The sequence below is a fragment of the Giraffa tippelskirchi genome, chromosome 8 (genome assembly GCF_054371585.1).
Source record: "Giraffa tippelskirchi isolate mGirTip1 chromosome 8, T2T-mGirTip1v1.2.pri, whole genome shotgun sequence".
NCBI lineage: Eukaryota > Metazoa > Chordata > Mammalia > Artiodactyla > Giraffidae > Giraffa > Giraffa tippelskirchi.
Window position 1 is genome coordinate 67,554,402 of NC_137282.1, and position 19,082 is coordinate 67,573,483.

General features: G+C 54.1%; 3 protein-coding genes across 3 annotated transcripts; 1 reads left to right on the forward strand and 2 right to left on the reverse strand.

Annotated features, from left to right (window-relative positions):
• Positions 1 to 5,649: 5,649 nt before the first annotated feature.
• LOC145517135 (uncharacterized) lies at positions 5,650 to 9,635 on the reverse strand. Its single transcript, XM_081519396.1, has 3 exons — positions 7,267 to 9,635; positions 6,555 to 6,867; positions 5,650 to 6,302 (listed from the first exon to the last, which is right to left on the reverse strand). Exons 1-3 carry the CDS (start codon positions 7,501 to 7,503, stop codon positions 5,674 to 5,676), a joined length of 1,179 nt encoding a protein of 392 aa, XP_081375522.1. The 5' UTR covers positions 7,504 to 9,635; the 3' UTR covers positions 5,650 to 5,673.
• LOC145517346 (uncharacterized) lies at positions 5,710 to 18,373 on the forward strand. Its single transcript, XM_081519629.1, has 6 exons — positions 5,710 to 5,820; positions 7,802 to 8,027; positions 10,270 to 10,527; positions 11,141 to 11,252; positions 15,442 to 15,667; positions 17,910 to 18,373. The coding sequence occupies exons 2-5, from the start codon at positions 7,826 to 7,828 to the stop codon at positions 15,509 to 15,511; spliced, it is 642 nt and encodes a 213-aa protein (XP_081375755.1). The 5' UTR covers positions 5,710 to 5,820; positions 7,802 to 7,825; the 3' UTR covers positions 15,512 to 15,667; positions 17,910 to 18,373.
• On the reverse strand, positions 13,290 to 17,274 carry LOC145517146 (uncharacterized). The gene is made up of 3 exons (XM_081519408.1): positions 14,907 to 17,274; positions 14,195 to 14,507; positions 13,290 to 13,942 (listed from the first exon to the last, which is right to left on the reverse strand). Exons 1-3 carry the CDS (start codon positions 15,141 to 15,143, stop codon positions 13,314 to 13,316), a joined length of 1,179 nt encoding a protein of 392 aa, XP_081375534.1. The 5' UTR covers positions 15,144 to 17,274; the 3' UTR covers positions 13,290 to 13,313.
• Positions 18,374 to 19,082: the final 709 nt, after the last annotated feature.

Consider the following 19,082-nt stretch of genomic DNA (forward strand, 5'->3'; position numbering starts at 1 on the left):
CTGGGTGCAGCCAGGGCCTGAGCTCCGAGGGCCCCGCTGCTCTCAGACCAGGCTCCTTCTTCTCATAAGTGGTGTGGCCCTGGACAAGCATATGCCCCTCAGGGTTTCCCCAGTCTCTCCATCTGCAGAGTGGCGGTCATTCTCCCATCTGCTTCCTAGGTCTGTCGGCCTACGAGCAGCTCCATGCCTTTCCACCTGGGGCCGATATCACGTGGAGCGTGTGCGCTGAGACTTCAGAAAGAAAGATTCCTTCCTGGGCTGACACAGCACAGAATGGGGCAGAACGAGGCCTGGATGTGCCGTGGTACCCAGGAAAAGGCACTCCCCCTCCTGACTGTTTTGAGACCCCGCATCCAAGTTGGAGGACCGAAAGGAAGACTCGAAGGTCTCCCTCTCTTATAGAAAAGAGTGGCCAACTTTCTGGTCCTCTGTTTCCATTGAGATTCTGTTCAAGTGTCCCAGCTCGGCTTCTGCGGGTGGCTGAGCTTCTAATGGCTCCCTGCGTTCTTGTCTTTTCCTCTCCAAACCTTCCGTCCTTTTCCCCCTTCTGGGGTGGATGGGCGCTGTCATTGCTTCTACCTTCGAGACAGATTGATGAAAAGTCTGGACCATCGACTCCTTTCCTCTCTTTGGTTCCGTGTCTCTCTCTGGCTGTGTCCCTCTCTTTTCCTTTCTCAATTCAGTCTGTGTCTTCCTCTTTCTCTCTCGTGTGTGGACGGATGGATGCTAGGAATGCACATGTATATGATTAGATGAGGGTTATGTTTTAGGGATAGGTTAGAGGGAGAGAAAGGCTTTAGGTCGGAGTTGGTCATGGGGGAAGGGTCAAGGGTGGTGGTGGTGTTTCTTGGAATCTGAGTGCTGTGCATTCTTCGTCTCTTTCCATATGAACCCCTTCTCAGATACACCACTTGCAAGGAGTCTCTCGTGTTCCGTTTCCTCTCTTTTGCATTTGTGAATGCTTGCTTAGCTTCTCTGTTGTGAAGAGGTTCCATTGGATGGAAACCCATTGGTGTACTTCGTGTACCTCTTTCCCTTACTTGAAGAGACCCATTTCTACCTCCGCCCAGCAAATGGCAAGGAGACTCTGATGTTAAGGAGCCTTTGACCTACGCTTCTTTCTAGCTATCTCATGACATCAGCCTTTAGGGTGAGGTTTTCCCCGATATTGAGGTGGTCTGAGATCAAAACCAATAGCGTTCTTCAGATGTAGCTGTCTGGTTTTCCCATGGACATGTATTGAAGAGGCTTTCTTGTTCCCATTTGGATATTCTCCCCTTCTGTGTCAGAGATGAGTTGAGCATGGATGCTGGGGTCTGTGTCTGGACCCTCAACTTTATTCCATCGATCTGGATCTGTGTGTGTTGTTGTATTCCCAATAGCATACTGTCCGGCTCCTGCTGCTGCTGCTGCGGCTAAGTCACTTCAGTCGTGTCTGACTCTGCGCGACCCCATGGCCTGCAGCCTACCAGGCTCCTCCGTCCAGGGCATTTTCCAGGCAAGAGTACTGGAGTGGGTCGCCATTGCCTTCTCCGATACTCTCCTGAGGATCCTAGTTTGGTCGTCTAATTTCCTTTCACACAACCTTGGATGTCCGTATCGGGGCTTTTTCGTCGGATTGTATTGACAATTTAGGCTCTTTTCTGTTTCCGTACCCCTTTTGCAATTCTTGGTTGGGTGCGAAAATGCATTGGCATTTTGGGAGGAATAGCATCGAAGCTGTGGATTGCCTTGTGGGGCTGGGATATCATTTTCCAAATAGGAATTCTTTCAAGCCCTGAACACAGCTTCTCTTTCCAGGGATTGGTGTGGGCTTGATCTTCCTTCTTCCATCTCTCGCCGTTTTGTGAGAACAGGTCCTTCCTTCCCTTCTGGGTTAGATGGACCCGTGGGGATCACTTCAGTGAATGGCATTGTCAGTGGGGGTGATAATTCCCTTCTCATTGGAAGACTTTGCTGTGAGTATTAGAAATGCAAGTGATTTCTCTTCCCCTTCCTCCCTGTCCATCTCTCAGAGCCACCGGGAAACAGAGGCCTCACCCAGGGTCACACAGGCCTGAGGAGGTACAACTAGACTGTTGATTCTTCAGGCCCTCAGTGCTGGACATCATCTGGGATACTCTGTGTGTGTCTTCCTCAGTCTGGTGTCCCTTCAGACCTTTCCCTAGTTTTCACAGGCTTGTTGTGTTGGTGTTCTTTGTCTGTTTGGAGACACATCCTTGATAAGCTTTGTGTTTCCACTCATTCGTCTCGCGATGTGTGACCTGTCTTTTGCTTTTGTACTGAGGTCTTTCCCACAGTAGATATCTTTGATTTTGCAAAGTCCACTGTATTCTCCTGGTTTTTTTTGTGGACTGCCTTTTAGTTTTGTGTGTGAAGACTCAAAGCACGTGTCCGGTTTCGGCTCATTGTTCCTCTAGATTTGTGACAAGTTTTCATGGAATGTTTGTCTAGGGATAACTGGAAGTGAACTCGGTGTAAGGTGTCAAGTCTCCATCTTCATTCATGTCATCCCCTGCAGTTTCCAATACCCTGTTCCTGAGTGGTATTGGAGACCTTGAGGGAAGTTTGCTTGCATTGGAGTTTGCGTTTCCACCTTGATTAACTTCACACTGTTCTGCCCTCAGGGACACTGTCAAGGGGGAGTGAGGAGCAGCCTGCACTTCCAGCAGTGACCACACGGTGGGGCGAGTGCTGCTCTCCCCTCTGGGAGCCCCAGGCCACAGGCATCCCAGTGAGGAGCCAGCTCTGTGCTCAGCTGAAAGGAGTTAGTCTCTCAGGAGCCTCTGAGCCCTTCCGTTTGGATCACCCAGGGTGGGCATTTACTGTGACAGAAAAAATTGCCCTGAATTCCATGGACGGAAGAGCCTGGCTGTGTAGAGATCGTGAGTTGCCGTGAATCAGACACAACTGAGGACACAAAAATTCAATAGATTAAAACACTTTTTGGGTGTGGGGGGGAGTAAAAGGGGGTGATGTGGGTTTTTTTGTCTTATAAAATAGCCAAGGGAAATCTAGTTTAAACCTAAATTCACATATATGGGATAGGTATAGCTCTCCGTCACCCTATTAAAAAAACTACTAAACTTTTTTGAAAGTTTATTTTGTAGCTTCCTTGAGCACTTCATTGTGAAGCTTTTTTTTTTTTTTTTCTGTGACTTTGGCCTCATTAAAAAGTACGGTTTGCCTTTACTGGATAATTTTGTTCATTGGTTTCTTAGGGAATCTTGGTAATATTTGAGTTTCCTGGGGAGTATGGTCACATGACCTGGCCCTGGCCAATCGGTGCCTTCCACCTCCTTGGCCACTGTGATTGGCTCCGGACTGGGGCAGTGCCCAGTCGGGGCCCAGGGCCGGGCCTCACGTTAGAAGCCAGGGGAAGAGGAGCTCTCGTCCTGCTGGGGTAGGGGAAGGGGTGGGGCCGGGGGAGGTCAGGCTCCATAAGTGGGAGGGGCGTGAGGTCCGCCTGCGGCAGTTGGTGACCTTCCTGCTCCCCTCAGGGCAGAGCTGCCGGCGTGAGAATGAGGGCGCTGCTGAGCCCAGGGACTGGGATGGCCTGTTGCTGCTGTGGTCCCAGAGCTCCACCCGAGACCTGAGGGAAGCCGTCTGCCCGTGAGTCCTCTCCCGCTTGTCTGTCAGCTTGTTTGAAACATGCTGGGTTTTCTGCCCAGCTGGCTAAGGGGAGTCCCTGGAAACGCAAGGGTGTGGGTTTTGGCAGACTTCAGGGAAGACATGCCAGATGAGCCTGGGAGACTCCAGCTTAATCTGGATTCAGGAGATATCTCCTCGGGCCAGCTAGTAATTGTAGGATAAGCCTAATGAGTCTTCACAGGATGAAGAGAGTAACGTGCCAAGGTAGCAATCGATGTCCTCATTCGAGAGGTTGAAGCTGGTGCTCAGAGAAGCGGGGAACTTGGCCAGAACAAGCAGGTGTGCACCCAGACAGAACCCCCAGATCCGGCCATTGGAGCTCAGGGAGGCCACTGGTGTGGCTTGTCCCTGTGGCAGGGGCCGAGGCATGCAGCCCACCCTGATTCCTGCGGGGGCCTGACTTGGGAAGTGCCATCTGGTAGCTTTGAGACTCACCAAACCAAATTGCACTGGAGAGAGGAAGGACACCTTCCTTCATCCACCCCCCACCCGCGCCGGATTCCCACATACCCTGACCCCTTTCTCTGGATTTCGGAGCCATTTCCAGAGTCCCGCTCATATGACCTCATTCGAAGTGCACTGTGGACGAGCTGCCATCTGCAGCTGCTACCACAGCAGCCAAGGGCTTTAGCTCCCGAGTACCTCCCTTCCTTTGGAACTTGGGGGCCCTCTACTCCCCACTTGCACACCACACACCTTTGCTGAGGATTGTGGGGACCCTCACTCAGTTTGCAGCACGTTGTAGCCATCCCTGTCCTCTCAATACCTCCCTTGAAACTCAGCTTGTGAGCTCCTTTGGAGCAGCGTGGCCCACCTGCAACACTGCAACGGAAGAGACACAGCTGACAGTGAAACAGCAGCTTAGATCTGACGGCCGGAAAGCTCTGTCAAAAGGGACCTCCCTCTTCACACCGTAGAGGCTCTAGGAGCCGCCAGGGTTTCGGAACCAGTGCTGGGGCCAAAAGGACTCCACAGCTGTTTTCCTTCCTGGGGAGGGTTCTGGCTCGAGTGGGAATGGCTCAAGTCTCCTAAGGTTCTGAAAGCCCACTGTGTGCAGATTCACGGTACACAGAGAGCAGAAGGTGGAGTCCTGTCCTGGAGGTGGTCACAGCTCACGGATGAGCCAGGCAGGCAGGCAGGCAGGGCATGAGAACACCTGAGCTGCCTTCATGAGTGAATGGTGTGGGGGCAGAGGAAGAGAAGCCGGTCTGCTCCCTCGTGTGGTGCCCAGGGCAGGTTGTCCCCAGAGGAATCCCTTACGACAGTGAGGACTATCACGGCTGTTTCCCAAGGGGTTCTGTCAGTGCGTGTCTTCCCCGGAGCGGTCAGGCCGTCTCTAAAATACACTGGCCATGGGCATTGCCTCTCCTTGGAACTTCCCATCTGTTTCTCTTTTTTATGGAACAGTGAATTTCTAGAGGGGTTCTGGGCCACAAGGATGTTGGGTCATTTTCTAGCCTTCTGTCATGAAGAACGCTTTCCTGGGCGTTGGGGTGGTTTGTTGTTCCAGCTCCCTTTCTTGGCTTCTTTTGGGAGCTGGTGCAACAAGAGGAGCTCAGCCTCTGCCTTCTGGCTGAGATGGCACCCTTCAAACAGCAATGCCTGCCTGGAGATAATGATGGCATTTGCCAAAAGGGCTTCGTTTGGCACATGGTATCTTGAAAGGACGTACAACGTCCTTTCAGCTATCAAAGGCTAGTTCAAAGGACATAAACATGAGAACTCTCCAGTGGAGTCTTACAGTAGGTGGAGCGTCCGAAAAAAACTCCTTCAGTCATTTCACTGAGAGTCATTGATTGGGGACACCAAGAATATAGGAAGGAATGCAGAAGGAAAAGATGAAATTGTGTTCAGGATCGGGCGGAGGGATGAACAGGGCGTGCTTGCCTTGAATCCAGGCTTTGTTGGGGGGTGGGGCATAAAGATGGAACGGGTCTGAAACTACAAAGTGGTGATGGTAACACAGTATCACCAGAGTTACACAACAGTGTTCCCAAATTGCAACAATGATGAAAAAGTTTACTAATCCCAACTTAACCAACAAAAATACAGGAAACCACGCAAAAAAGAAAACATCACCAGAAAGGTGGAAACAAACCAAATGCAAAGCAGTTCGGGGGAAAGGAACTCCATGTCCCCTGGGGGCAGACCGAGTTGACGGCGTCCACGGTGAGCAGACAGGGATGGAGGCTGCAGAGCCGACCGCTCCCCTGGACGTGGTGTTTCCGGCAAGGGCTCTGGGTCTCTGTCCAGAGCGGGGGCTCGTTCTCCCTGCAGGGGTGGGTGAGTCATCGTGGGCGTCTGGGTGTTGCGCGGGAGCCAGGGCAGGCTCTCCCTGCCGAGGCGGTGACTCCTCCTCTGCCTCGGGTTCTCCTGCCAAAGGCCGAGCAGGTAGAGGTGCACGTGGAGGTGGAGGTTCTGGCTGAGGGGGTGGGACATCAGTGCCTGGGGCTGGGGGTCCTGCAGGCACGGAGATCCGATCTGCCCGGTGTGCTGGCCAGTACCCAGCTGGCCTGGTGTCTCTGCGAGGGCAAGTCTCGGTTCTCCATCTGCCCTCGGTGGATCCCTGGGTCCTGCACCTGGAGCCACCACCTCTGTAGGGACAGGTCTGGGAAGTGGAGCCTGGTTCCAGTTGGAGGCCAGTGCTAGAGCTGTGGGAGAAGCATCGTTTGCCCGCAGGCCAGCCTTGGCATGTGCGTATCCCGGGACAGAAAGCTTCCAAGAGATTCCCAAAGAATACCCAGGGTCGGATGTCTTTTGGGACTGAAGTGTGCAAGATGGGGGGCGGGGGGTGTGAGGCCAGCGCTTGCTGCAGGCCCAGCAGCAGCTTTCGGGGACTCGTCCCTGTGTAGCTCAGCACCCCCTCCGCACACACTCCCGTACACCAGCCCCAGCGTCCTCACCTCTGTGCTCTGGCGTGCTGGGCTCCAGGTCCTCCTGCTGCCTCAGAGGCCGGGGTTCTCGGGACTCTGGGTCGGAGCCGGGTGTGCTGAGCTCCGTGGCAGCCTCAGACTGGGCCGCCGGGTGTATCCTGGGCGGTGTCTCGGCAGCAGGCCTTCCCCGCCTCCGCTTCGCCCCCGGTGGGGCTGATGCCTCCGTGGGCACGCTCACCTGGAGCCTGCACTGGGCCTCACGGGCGGGGGGGTGGTGCTCCGACCCCTCCCTCCGGGAGCTGGATGGGGTGTCCCCGTCCTCGGCCTCATCACGTGGGAAGCTCTGCAACGACAGTGACCGTCAGCCAGCCATGCTGGGAGTTTTCCGAGCTGGGCCTGGCCAGTGGAGCCGCTGCTTCGGCCTGCTCGAACTTCTCTGCCCAGAAGGGTCAGAGACGTGTGTCTGCTCAGATCCCCACCCGGGAGGAAAGAGACCCACCTGAGGGTGTGAGGTCAGCCTGGGCGGCCGGCCCTGCCCGCACTCTCCCCATCCCGCCCAGCATGCTCTCCCCTGGGGTGTGGACACAACTTGTCCGCAGGCTTCTGACCCCACATCCACCTGGGCTTCCTTGAGGGAGACACACCCCGAGAAACCCGCATCCACACACACAGGCAAAGGACCCGGTGTTTCCGGGTGGCATGGGAGAGGTGGCCTGGCCCGGCCTGGGGCTCCCCGTGTTACCTTTCTGTTTCTCCGGGCAAAGGGCCAGAGGCGTCTCGGGGGTGCCCTGAGCCAACGTCGACAGGGTGCCCACGCACACTGCCTGTGAGCTCTCCTGAGGCCCCGGCCTCTGGGCAGGGGCAAACAGCAGAACATCTCGGCAGCAAGTGATCTGGCTGGGGGCTCCTCTCCGCTCTCGAGGCCTGGATACCCGGGTTGCGGGTTCTGTTGGGTTCTGTTGCCGGCAGGTGACATCATTTCCTGGGGTTCGTGCTGAGGTCCCTTCCCCAAAACTTCCCAAGCGAATCCCTGGGTTTCTGACTGCTCGACCACCACCCTTAAGCCATGTGCAGGCACAGTGACACCCACCCAGCCCAGCCGACAGCCCTGGGGAGGCCTGGGTGCAGCCAGGGCCTGAGCTCCGAGGGCCCCGCTGCTCTCAGACCAGGCTCCTTCTTCTCATAAGTGGTGTGGCCCTGGACAAGCATATGCCCCTCAGGGTTTCCCCAGTCTCTCCATCTGCAGAGTGGCGGTCATTCTCCCATCTGCTTCCTAGGTCTGTCGGCCTACGAGCAGCTCCATGCCTTTCCACCTGGGGCCGATATCACGTGGAGCGTGTGCGCTGAGACTTCAGAAAGAAAGATTCCTTCCTGGGCTGACACAGCACAGAATGGGGCAGAACGAGGCCTGGATGTGCCGTGGTACCCAGGAAAAGGCACTCCCCCTCCTGACTGTTTTGAGACCCCGCATCCAAGTTGGAGGACCGAAAGGAAGACTCGAAGGTCTCCCTCTCTTATAGAAAAGAGTGGCCAACTTTCTGGTCCTCTGTTTCCATTGAGATTCTGTTCAAGTGTCCCAGCTCGGCTTCTGCGGGTGGCTGAGCTTCTAATGGCTCCCTGCGTTCTTGTCTTTTCCTCTCCAAACCTTCCGTCCTTTTCCCCCTTCTGGGGTGGATGGGCGCTGTCATTGCTTCTACCTTCGAGACAGATTGATGAAAAGTCTGGACCATCGACTCCTTTCCTCTCTTTGGTTCCGTGTCTCTCTCTGGCTGTGTCCCTCTCTTTTCCTTTCTCAATTCAGTCTGTGTCTTCCTCTTTCTCTCTCGTGTGTGGACGGATGGATGCTAGGAATGCACATGTATATGATTAGATGAGGGTTATGTTTTAGGGATAGGTTAGAGGGAGAGAAAGGCTTTAGGTCGGAGTTGGTCATGGGGGAAGGGTCAAGGGTGGTGGTGGTGTTTCTTGGAATCTGAGTGCTGTGCATTCTTCGTCTCTTTCCATATGAACCCCTTCTCAGATACACCACTTGCAAGGAGTCTCTCGTGTTCCGTTTCCTCTCTTTTGCATTTGTGAATGCTTGCTTAGCTTCTCTGTTGTGAAGAGGTTCCATTGGATGGAAACCCATTGGTGTACTTCGTGTACCTCTTTCCCTTACTTGAAGAGACCCATTTCTACCTCCGCCCAGCAAATGGCAAGGAGACTCTGATGTTAAGGAGCCTTTGACCTACGCTTCTTTCTAGCTATCTCATGACATCAGCCTTTAGGGTGAGGTTTTCCCCGATATTGAGGTGGTCTGAGATCAAAACCAATAGCGTTCTTCAGATGTAGCTGTCTGGTTTTCCCATGGACATGTATTGAAGAGGCTTTCTTGTTCCCATTTGGATATTCTCCCCTTCTGTGTCAGAGATGAGTTGAGCATGGATGCTGGGGTCTGTGTCTGGACCCTCAACTTTATTCCATCGATCTGGATCTGTGTGTGTTGTTGTATTCCCAATAGCATACTGTCCGGCTCCTGCTGCTGCTGCTGCGGCTAAGTCACTTCAGTCGTGTCTGACTCTGCGCGACCCCATGGCCTGCAGCCTACCAGGCTCCTCCGTCCAGGGCATTTTCCAGGCAAGAGTACTGGAGTGGGTCGCCATTGCCTTCTCCGATACTCTCCTGAGGATCCTAGTTTGGTCGTCTAATTTCCTTTCACACAACCTTGGATGTCCGTATCGGGGCTTTTTCGTCGGATTGTATTGACAATTTAGGCTCTTTTCTGTTTCCGTACCCCTTTTGCAATTCTTGGTTGGGTGCGAAAATGCATTGGCATTTTGGGAGGAATAGCATCGAAGCTGTGGATTGCCTTGTGGGGCTGGGATATCATTTTCCAAATAGGAATTCTTTCAAGCCCTGAGCACAGCTTCTCTTTCCAGGGATTGGTGTGGGCTTGATCTTCCTTCTTCCATCTCTCGCCGTTTTGTGAGAACAGGTCCTTCCTTCCCTTCTGGGTTAGATGGACCCGTGGGGATCACTTCAGTGAATGGCATTGTCAGTGGGGGTGATAATTCCCTTCTCATTGGAAGACTTTGCTGTGAGTATTAGAAATGCAAGTGATTTCTCTTCCCCTTCCTCCCTGTCCATCTCTCAGAGCCACCGGGAAACAGAGGCCTCACCCAGGGTCACACAGGCCTGAGGAGGTACAACTAGACTGTTGATTCTTCAGGCCCTCAGTGCTGGACATCATCCGGGATACTCTGTGTGTGTCTTCCTCAGTCTGGTGTCCCTTCAGACCTTTCCCTAGTTTTCACAGGCTTGTTGTGTTGGTGTTCTTTGTCTGTTTGGAGACACATCCTTGATAAGCTTTGTGTTTCCACTCATTCGTCTCGCGATGTGTGACCTGTCTTTTGCTTTTGTACTGAGGTCTTTCCCACAGTAGATATCTTTGATTTTGCAAAGTCCACTGTATTCTCCTGGTTTTTTTTGTGGACTGCCTTTTAGTTTTGTGTGTGAAGACTCAAAGCACGTGTCCGGTTTCGGCTCATTGTTCCTCTAGATTTGTGACAAGTTTTCATGGAGTGTTTGTCTAGGGATAACTGGAAGTGAACTCGGTGTAAGGTGTCAAGTCTCCATCTTCATTCATGTCATCCCCTGCAGTTTCCAATACCCTGTTCCTGAGTGGTATTGGAGACCTTGAGGGAAGTTTGCTTGCATTGGAGTTTGCGTTTCCACCTTGATTAACTTCACACTGTTCTGCCCTCAGGGACACTGTCAAGGGGGAGTGAGGAGCAGCCTGCACTTCCAGCAGTGACCACACGGTGGGGCGAGTGCTGCTCTCCCCTCTGGGAGCCCCAGGCCACAGGCATCCCAGTGAGGAGCCAGCTCTGTGCTCAGCTGAAAGGAGTTAGTCTCTCAGGAGCCTCTGAGCCCTTCCGTTTGGATCACCCAGGGTGGGCATTTACTGTGACAGAAAAAATTGCCCTGAATTCCATGGACGGAAGAGCCTGGCTGTGTAGAGATCGTGAGTTGCCGTGAATCAGACACAACTGAGGACACAAAAATTCAATAGATTAAAACACTTTTTGGGTGTGGGGGGGAGTAAAAGGGGGTGATGTGGGTTTTTTTGTCTTATAAAATAGCCAAGGGAAATCTAGTTTAAACCTAAATTCACATATATGGGATAGGTATAGCTCTCCGTCACCCTATTAAAAAAACTACTAAACTTTTTTGAAAGTTTATTTTGTAGCTTCCTTGAGCACTTCATTGTGAAGCTTTTTTTTTTTTTTCTGTGACTTTGGCCTCATTAAAAAGTACGGTTTGCCTTTACTGGATAATTTTGTTCATTGGTTTCTTAGGGAATCTTGGTAATATTTGAGTTTCCTGGGGAGTATGGTCACATGACCTGGCCCTGGCCAATCGGTGCCTTCCACCTCCTTGGCCACTGTGATTGGCTCCGGACTGGGGCAGTGCCCAGTCGGGGCCCAGGCCCGGGCCTCACGTTAGAAGCCAGGGGAAGAGGAGCTCTCGTCCTGCTGGGGTAGGGGAAGGGGTGGGGCCGGGGGAGGTCAGGCTCCATAAGTGGGAGGGGCGTGAGGTCCGCCTGCGGCAGTTGGTGACCTTCCTGCTCCCCTCAGGGCAGAGCCGCCGGCGTGAGAATGAGGGCGCTGCTGAGCCCAGGGACTGGGATGGCCTGTTGCTGCTGTGGTCCCAGAGCTCCACCCGAGACCTGAGGGAAGCCGTCTGCCCGTGAGTCCTCTCCCGCTTGTCTGTCAGCTTGTTTGAAACATGCTGGGTTTTCTGCCCAGCTGGCTAAGGGGAGTCCCTGGAAACGCAAGGGTGTGGGTTTTGGCAGACTTCAGGGAAGACATGCCAGATGAGCCTGGGAGACTCCAGCTTAATCTGGATTCAGGAGATATCTCCTCGGGCCAGCTAGTAATTGTAGGATAAGCCTAATGAGTCTTCACAGGATGAAGAGAGTAACGTGCCAAGGTAGCAATCGATGTCCTCATTCGAGAGGTTGAAGCTGGTGCTCAGAGAAGCGGGGAACTTGGCCAGAACAAGCAGGTGTGCACCCAGACAGAACCCCCAGATCCGGCCATTGGAGCTCAGGGAGGCCACTGGTGTGGCTTGTCCCTGTGGCAGGGGCCGAGGCATGCAGCCCACCCTGATTCCTGCGGGGGCCTGACTTGGGAAGTGCCATCTGGTAGCTTTGAGACTCACCAAACCAAATTGCACTGGAGAGAGGAAGGACACCTTCCTTCATCCACCCCCCACCCGCGCCGGATTCCCACATACCCTGACCCCTTTCTCTGGATTTCGGAGCCATTTCCAGAGTCCCGCTCATATGACCTCATTCGAAGTGCACTGTGGACGAGCTGCCATCTGCAGCTGCTACCACAGCAGCCAAGGGCTTTAGCTCCCGAGTACCTCCCTTCCTTTGGAACTTGGGGGCCCTCTACTCCCCACTTGCACACCACACACCTTTGCTGAGGATTGTGGGGACCCTCACTCAGTTTGCAGCACGTTGTAGCCATCCCTGTCCTCTCAATACCTCCCTTGAAACTCAGCTTGTGAGCTCCTTTGGAGCAGCGTGGCCCACCTGCAACACTGCAACGGAAGAGACACAGCTGACAGTGAAACAGCAGCTTAGATCTGACGGCCGGAAAGCTCTGTCAAAAGGGACCTCCCTCTTCACACCGTAGAGGCTCTAGGAGCCGCCAGGGTTTCGGAACCAGTGCTGGGGCCAAAAGGACTCCACAGCTGTTTTCCTTCCTGGGGAGGGTTCTGGCTCGAGTGGGAATGGCTCAAGTCTCCTAAGGTTCTGAAAGCCCACTGTGTGCAGATTCACGGTACACAGAGAGCAGAAGGTGGAGTCCTGTCCTGGAGGTGGTCACAGCTCACGGATGAGCCAGGCAGGCAGGCAGGCAGGGCATGAGAACACCTGAGCTGCCTTCATGAGTGAATGGTGTGGGGGCAGAGGAAGAGAAGCCGGTCTGCTCCCTCGTGTGGTGCCCAGGGCAGGTTGTCCCCAGAGGAATCCCTTACGACAGTGAGGACTATCACGGCTGTTTCCCAAGGGGTTCTGTCAGTGCGTGTCTTCCCCGGAGCGGTCAGGCCGTCTCTAAAATACACTGGCCATGGGCATTGCCTCTCCTTGGAACTTCCCATCTGTTTCTCTTTTTTATGGAACAGTGAATTTCTAGAGGGGTTCTGGGCCACAAGGATGTTGGGTCATTTTCTAGCCTTCTGTCATGAAGAACGCTTTCCTGGGCGTTGGGGTGGTTTGTTGTTCCAGCTCCCTTTCTTGGCTTCTTTTGGGAGCTGGTGCAACAAGAGGAGCTCAGCCTCTGCCTTCTGGCTGAGATGGCACCCTTCAAACAGCAATGCCTGCCTGGAGATAATGATGGCATTTGCCAAAAGGGCTTCGTTTGGCACATGGTATCTTGAAAGGACGTACAACGTCCTTTCAGCTATCAAAGGCTAGTTCAAAGGACATAAACATGAGAACTCTCCAGTGGAGTCTTACAGTAGGTGGAGCGTCCGAAAAAAACTCCTTCAGTCATTTCACTGAGAGTCATTGATTGGGGACACCAAGAATATAGGAAGGAATGCAGAAGGAAAAGATGAAATTGTGTTCAGGATCGGGCGGAGGGATGAACAGGGCGTGCTTGCCTTGAATCCAGGCTTTGTTGGGGGGTGGGGCATAAAGATGGAACGGGTCTGAAACTACAAAGTGGTGATGGTAACACAGTATCACCAGAGTTACACAACAGTGTTCCCAAATTGCAACAATGATGAAAAAGTTTACTAATCCCAACTTAACCAACAAAAATACAGGAAACCACGCAAAAAAGAAAACATCACCAGAAAGGTGGAAACAAACCAAATGCAAAGCAGTTCGGGGGAAAGGAACTCCATGTCCCCTGGGGGCAGACCGAGTTGACGGCGTCCACGGTGAGCAGACAGGGATGGAGGCTGCAGAGCCGACCGCTCCCCTGGACGTGGTGTTTCCGGCAAGGGCTCTGGGTCTCTGTCCAGAGCGGGGGCTCGTTCTCCCTGCAGGGGTGGGTGAGTCATCGTGGGCGTCTGGGTGTTGCGCGGGAGCCAGGGCAGGCTCTCCCTGCCGAGGCGGTGACTCCTCCTCTGCCTCGGGTTCTCCTGCCAAAGGCCGAGCAGGTAGAGGTGCACGTGGAGGTGGAGGTTCTGGCTGAGGGGGTGGGACATCAGTGCCTGGGGCTGGGGGTCCTGCAGGCACGGAGATCCGATCTGCCCGGTGTGCTGGCCAGTACCCAGCTGGCCTGGTGTCTCTGCGAGGGCAAGTCTCGGTTCTCCATCTGCCCTCGGTGGATCCCTGGGTCCTGCACCTGGAGCCACCACCTCTGTAGGGACAGGTCTGGGAAGTGGAGCCTGGTTCCAGTTGGAGGCCAGTGCTAGAGCTGTGGGAGAAGCATCGTTTGCCCGCAGGCCAGCCTTGGCATGTGCGTATCCCGGGACAGAAAGCTTCCAAGAGATTCCCAAAGAATACCCAGGGTCGGATGTCTTTTGGGACTGAAGTGTGCAAGATGGGGGGCGGGGGGTGTGAGGCCAGCGCTTGCTGCAGGCCCAGCAGCAGCTTTCGGGGACTCGTCCCTGTGTAGCTCAGCACCCCCTCCGCACACACTCCCGTACACCAGCCCCAGCGTCCTCACCTCTGTGCTCTGGCGTGCTGGGCTCCAGGTCCTCCTGCTGCCTCAGAGGCCGGGGTTCTCGGGACTCTGGGTCGGAGCCGGGTGTGCTGAGCTCCGTGGCAGCCTCAGACTGGGCCGCCGGGTGTATCCTGGGCGGTGTCTCGGCAGCAGGCCTTCCCCGCCTCCGCTTCGCCCCCGGTGGGGCTGATGCCTCCGTGGGCACGCTCACCTGGAGCCTGCACTGGGCCTCACGGGCGGGGGGGTGGTGCTCCGACCCCTCCCTCCGGGAGCTGGATGGGGTGTCCCCGTCCTCGGCCTCATCACGTGGGAAGCTCTGCAACGACAGTGACCGTCAGCCAGCCATGCTGGGAGTTTTCCGAGCTGGGCCTGGCCAGTGGAGCCGCTGCTTCGGCCTGCTCGAACTTCTCTGCCCAGAAGGGTCAGAGACGTGTGTCTGCTCAGATCCCCACCCGGGAGGAAAGAGACCCACCTGAGGGTGTGAGGTCAGCCTGGGCGGCCGGCCCTGCCCGCACTCTCCCCATCCCGCCCAGCATGCTCTCCCCTGGGGTGTGGACACAACTTGTCCGCAGGCTTCTGACCCCACATCCACCTGGGCTTCCTTGAGGGAGACACACCCCGAGAAACCCGCATCCACACACACAGGCAAAGGACCCGGTGTTTCCGGGTGGCATGGGAGAGGTGGCCTGGCCCGGCCTGGGGCTCCCCGTGTTACCTTTCTGTTTCTCCGGGCAAAGGGCCAGAGGCGTCTCGGGGGTGCCCTGAGCCAACGTCGACAGGGTGCCCACGCACACTGCCTGTGAGCTCTCCTGAGGCCCCGGCCTCTGGGCAGGGGCAAACAGCAGAACATCTCGGCAGCAAGTGATCTGGCTGGGGGCTCCTCTCCGCTCTCGAGGCCTGGATACCCGGGTTGCGGGTTCTGTTGGGTTCTGTTGCCGGCAGGTGACATCATTTCCTGGGGTTCGTGCTGAGGTCCCTTCCCCAAAACTTCCCAAGCGAATCCCTGGGTTTCTGACTGCTCGACCACCACCCTTAAGCCATGTGCAGGCACAGTGACACCCACCCAGCCCAGCCGACAGCCCTGGGGAGGCCTGGGTGCAGCCAGGGCCTGAGCTCCGAGGGCCCCGCTGCTCTCAGACCAGGCTCCTTCTTCTCATAAGTGGTGTGGCCCTGGACAAGCATATGCCCCTCAGGGTTTCCCCAGTCTCTCCATCTGCAGAGTGGCGGTCATTCTCCCATCTGCTTCCTAGGTCTGTCGGCCTACGAGCAGCTCCATGCCTTTCCACCTGGGGCCGATATCACGTGGAGCGTGTGCGCTGAGACTTCAGAAAGAAAGATTCCTTCCTGGGCTGACACAGCACAGAATGGGGCAGAACGAGGCCTGGATGTGCCGTGGTACCCAGGAAAAGGCACTCCCCCTCCTGACTGTTTTGAGACCCCGCATCCAAGTTGGAGGACCGAAAGGAAGACTCGAAGGTCTCCCTCTCTTATAGAAAAGAGTGGCCAACTTTCTGGTCCTCTGTTTCCATTGAGATTCTGTTCAAGTGTCCCAGCTCGGCTTCTGCGGGTGGCTGAGCTTCTAATGGCTCCCTGCGTTCTTGTCTTTTCCTCTCCAAACCTTCCGTCCTTTTCCCCCTTCTGGGGTGGATGGGCGCTGTCATTGCTTCTACCTTCGAGACAGATTGATGAAAAGTCTGGACCATCGACTCCTTTCCTCTCTTTGGTTCCGTGTCTCTCTCTGGCTGTGTCCCTCTCTTTTCCTTTCTCAATTCAGTCTGTGTCTTCCTCTTTCTCTCTCGTGTGTGGACGGATGGATGCTAGGAATGCACATGTATATGATTAGATGAGGGTTATGTTTTAGGGATAGGTTAGAGGGAGAGAAAGGCTTTAGGTCGGAGTTGGTCATGGGGGAAGGGTCAAGGGTGGTGGTGGTGTTTCTTGGAATCTGAGTGCTGTGCATTCTTCGTCTCTTTCCATATGAACCCCTTCTCAGATACACCACTTGCAAGGAGTCTCTCGTGTTCCGTTTCCTCTCTTTTGCATTTGTGAATGCTTGCTTAGCTTCTCTGTTGTGAAGAGGTTCCATTGGATGGAAACCCATTGGTGTACTTCGTGTACCTCTTTCCCTTACTTGAAGAGACCCATTTCTACCTCCGCCCAGCAAATGGCAAGGAGACTCTGATGTTAAGGAGCCTTTGACCTACGCTTCTTTCTAGCTATCTCATGACATCAGCCTTTAGGGTGAGGTTTTCCCCGATATTGAGGTGGTCTGAGATCAAAACCAATAGCGTTCTTCAGATGTAGCTGTCTGGTTTTCCCATGGACATGTATTGAAGAGGCTTTCTTGTTCCCATTTGGATATTCTCCCCTTCTGTGTCAGAGATGAGTTGAGCATGGATGCTGGGGTCTGTGTCTGGACCCTCAACTTTATTCCATCGATCTGGATCTGTGTGTGTTGTTGTATTCCCAATAGCATACTGTCCGGCTCCTGCTGCTGCTGCTGCGGCTAAGTCACTTCAGTCGTGTCTGACTCTGCGCGACCCCATGGCCTGCAGCCTACCAGGCTCCTCCGTCCAGGGCATTTTCCAGGCAAGAGTACTGGAGTGGGTCGCCATTGCCTTCTCCGATACTCTCCTGAGGATCCTAGTTTGGTCGTCTAATTTCCTTTCACACAACCTTGGATGTCCGTATCGGGGCTTTTTCGTCGGATTGTATTGACAATTTAGGCTCTTTTCTGTTTCCGTACCCCTTTTGCAATTCTTGGTTGGGTGCGAAAATGCATTGGCATTTTGGGAGGAATAGCATCGAAGCTGTGGATTGCCTTGTGGGGCTGGGATATCATTTTCCAAATAGGAATTCTTTCAAGCCCTGAGCACAGCTTCTCTTTCCAGGGATTGGTGTGGGCTTGATCTTCCTTCTTCCATCTCTCGCCGTTTTGTGAGAACAGGTCCTTCCTTCCCTTCTGGGTTAGATGGACCCGTGGGGATCACTTCAGTGAATGGCATTGTCAGTGGGGGTGATAATTCCCTTCTCATTGGAAGACTTTGCTGTGAGTATTAGAAATGCAAGTGATTTCTCTTCCCCTTCCTCCCTGTCCATCTCTCAGAGCCACCGGGAAACAGAGGCCTCACCCAGGGTCACACAGGCCTGAGGAGGTACAACTAGACTGTTGATTCTTCAGGCCCTCAGTGCTGGACATCATCCGGGATACTCTGTGTGTGTCTTCCTCAGTCTGGTGTCCCTTCAGACCTTTCCCTAGTTTTCACAGGCTTGTTGTGTTGGTGTTCTTTGTCTGTTTGGAGACACATCCTTGATAAGCTTTGTGTTTCCACTCATTCGTCTCGCGATGTGTGACCTGTCTTTTGCTTTTGTACTGAGGTCTTTCCCACAGTAGATATCTTTGATTTTGCAAAGTCCACTGTATTCTCCTGGTTTTTTTTGTGGACTGCCTTTTAGTTTTGTGTGTGAAGACTCAAAGCACGTGTCCGGTTTCGGCTCATTGTTCCTCTAGATTTGTGACAAGTTTTCATGGAGTGTTTGTCTAGGGATAACTGGAAGTGAACTCGGTGTAAGGTGTCAAGTCTCCATCTTCATTCATGTCATCCCCTGCAGTTTCCAATACCCTGTTCCTGAGTGGTATTGGAGACCTTGAGGGAAGTTTGCTTGCATTGGAGTTTGCGTTTCCACCTTGATTAACTTCACACTGTTCTGCCCTCAGGGACACTGTCAAGGGGGAGTGAGGAGCAGCCTGCACTTCCAGCAGTGACCACACGGTGGGGCGAGTGCTGCTCTCCCCTCTGGGAGCCCCAGGCCACAGGCATCCCAGTGAGGAGCCAGCTCTGTGCTCAGCTGAAAGGAGTTAGTCTCTCAGGAGCCTCTGAGCCCTTCCGTTTGGATCACCCAGGGTGGGCATTTACTGTGACAGAAAAAATTGCCCTGAATTCCATGGACGGAAGAGCCTGGCTGTGTAGAGATCGTGAGTTGCCGTGAATCAGACACAACTGAGGACACAAAAATTCAATAGATTAAAACACTTTTTGGGTGTGGGGGGGAGTAAAAGGGGGTGATGTGGGTTTTTTTGTCTTATAAAATAGCCAAGGGAAATCTAGTTTAAACCTAAATTCACATATATGGGATAGGTATAGCTCTCCGTCACCCTATTAAAAAAACTACTAAACTTTTTTGAAAGTTTATTTTGTAGCTTCCTTGAGCACTTCATTGTGAAGCTTTTTTTTTTTTTTTCTGTGACTTTGGCCTCATTAAAAAGTACGGTTTGCCTTTACTGGATAATTTTGTTCATTGGTTTCTTAGGGAATCTTGGTAATATTTGAGTTTCCTGGGGAGTATGGTCACATGACCTGGCCCTGGCCAATCGGTGCCTTCCACCTCCTTGGCCACTGTGATTGGCTCCGGACTGGGGCAGTGCCCAGTCGGGGCCCAGGCCCGGGCCTCACGTTAGAAGCCAGGGGAAGAGGAGCTCTCGTCCTGCTGGGGTAGGGGAAGGGGTGGGGCCGGGGGAGGTCAGGCTCCATAAGTGGGAGGGGCGTGAGGTCCGCCTGCGGCAGTTGGTGACCTTCCTGCTCCCCTCAGGGCAGAGCCGCCGGCGTGAGAATGAGGGCGCTGCTGAGCCCAGGGACTGGGATGGCCTGTTGCTGCTGTGGTCCCAGAGCTCCACCCGAGACCTGAGGGAAGCCATCTGCCCGTGAGTCCTCTCCCGCTTGTCTGTCAGCTTGTTTGAAACATGCTGGGTTTTCTGCCCAGCTGGCTAAGGGGAGTCCCTGGAAACGCAAGGGTGTGGGTTTTGGCAGACTTCAGGGAAGACATGCCAGATGAGCCTGGGAGACTCCAGCTTAATCTGGATTCAGGAGATATCTCCTCGGGCCAGCTAGTA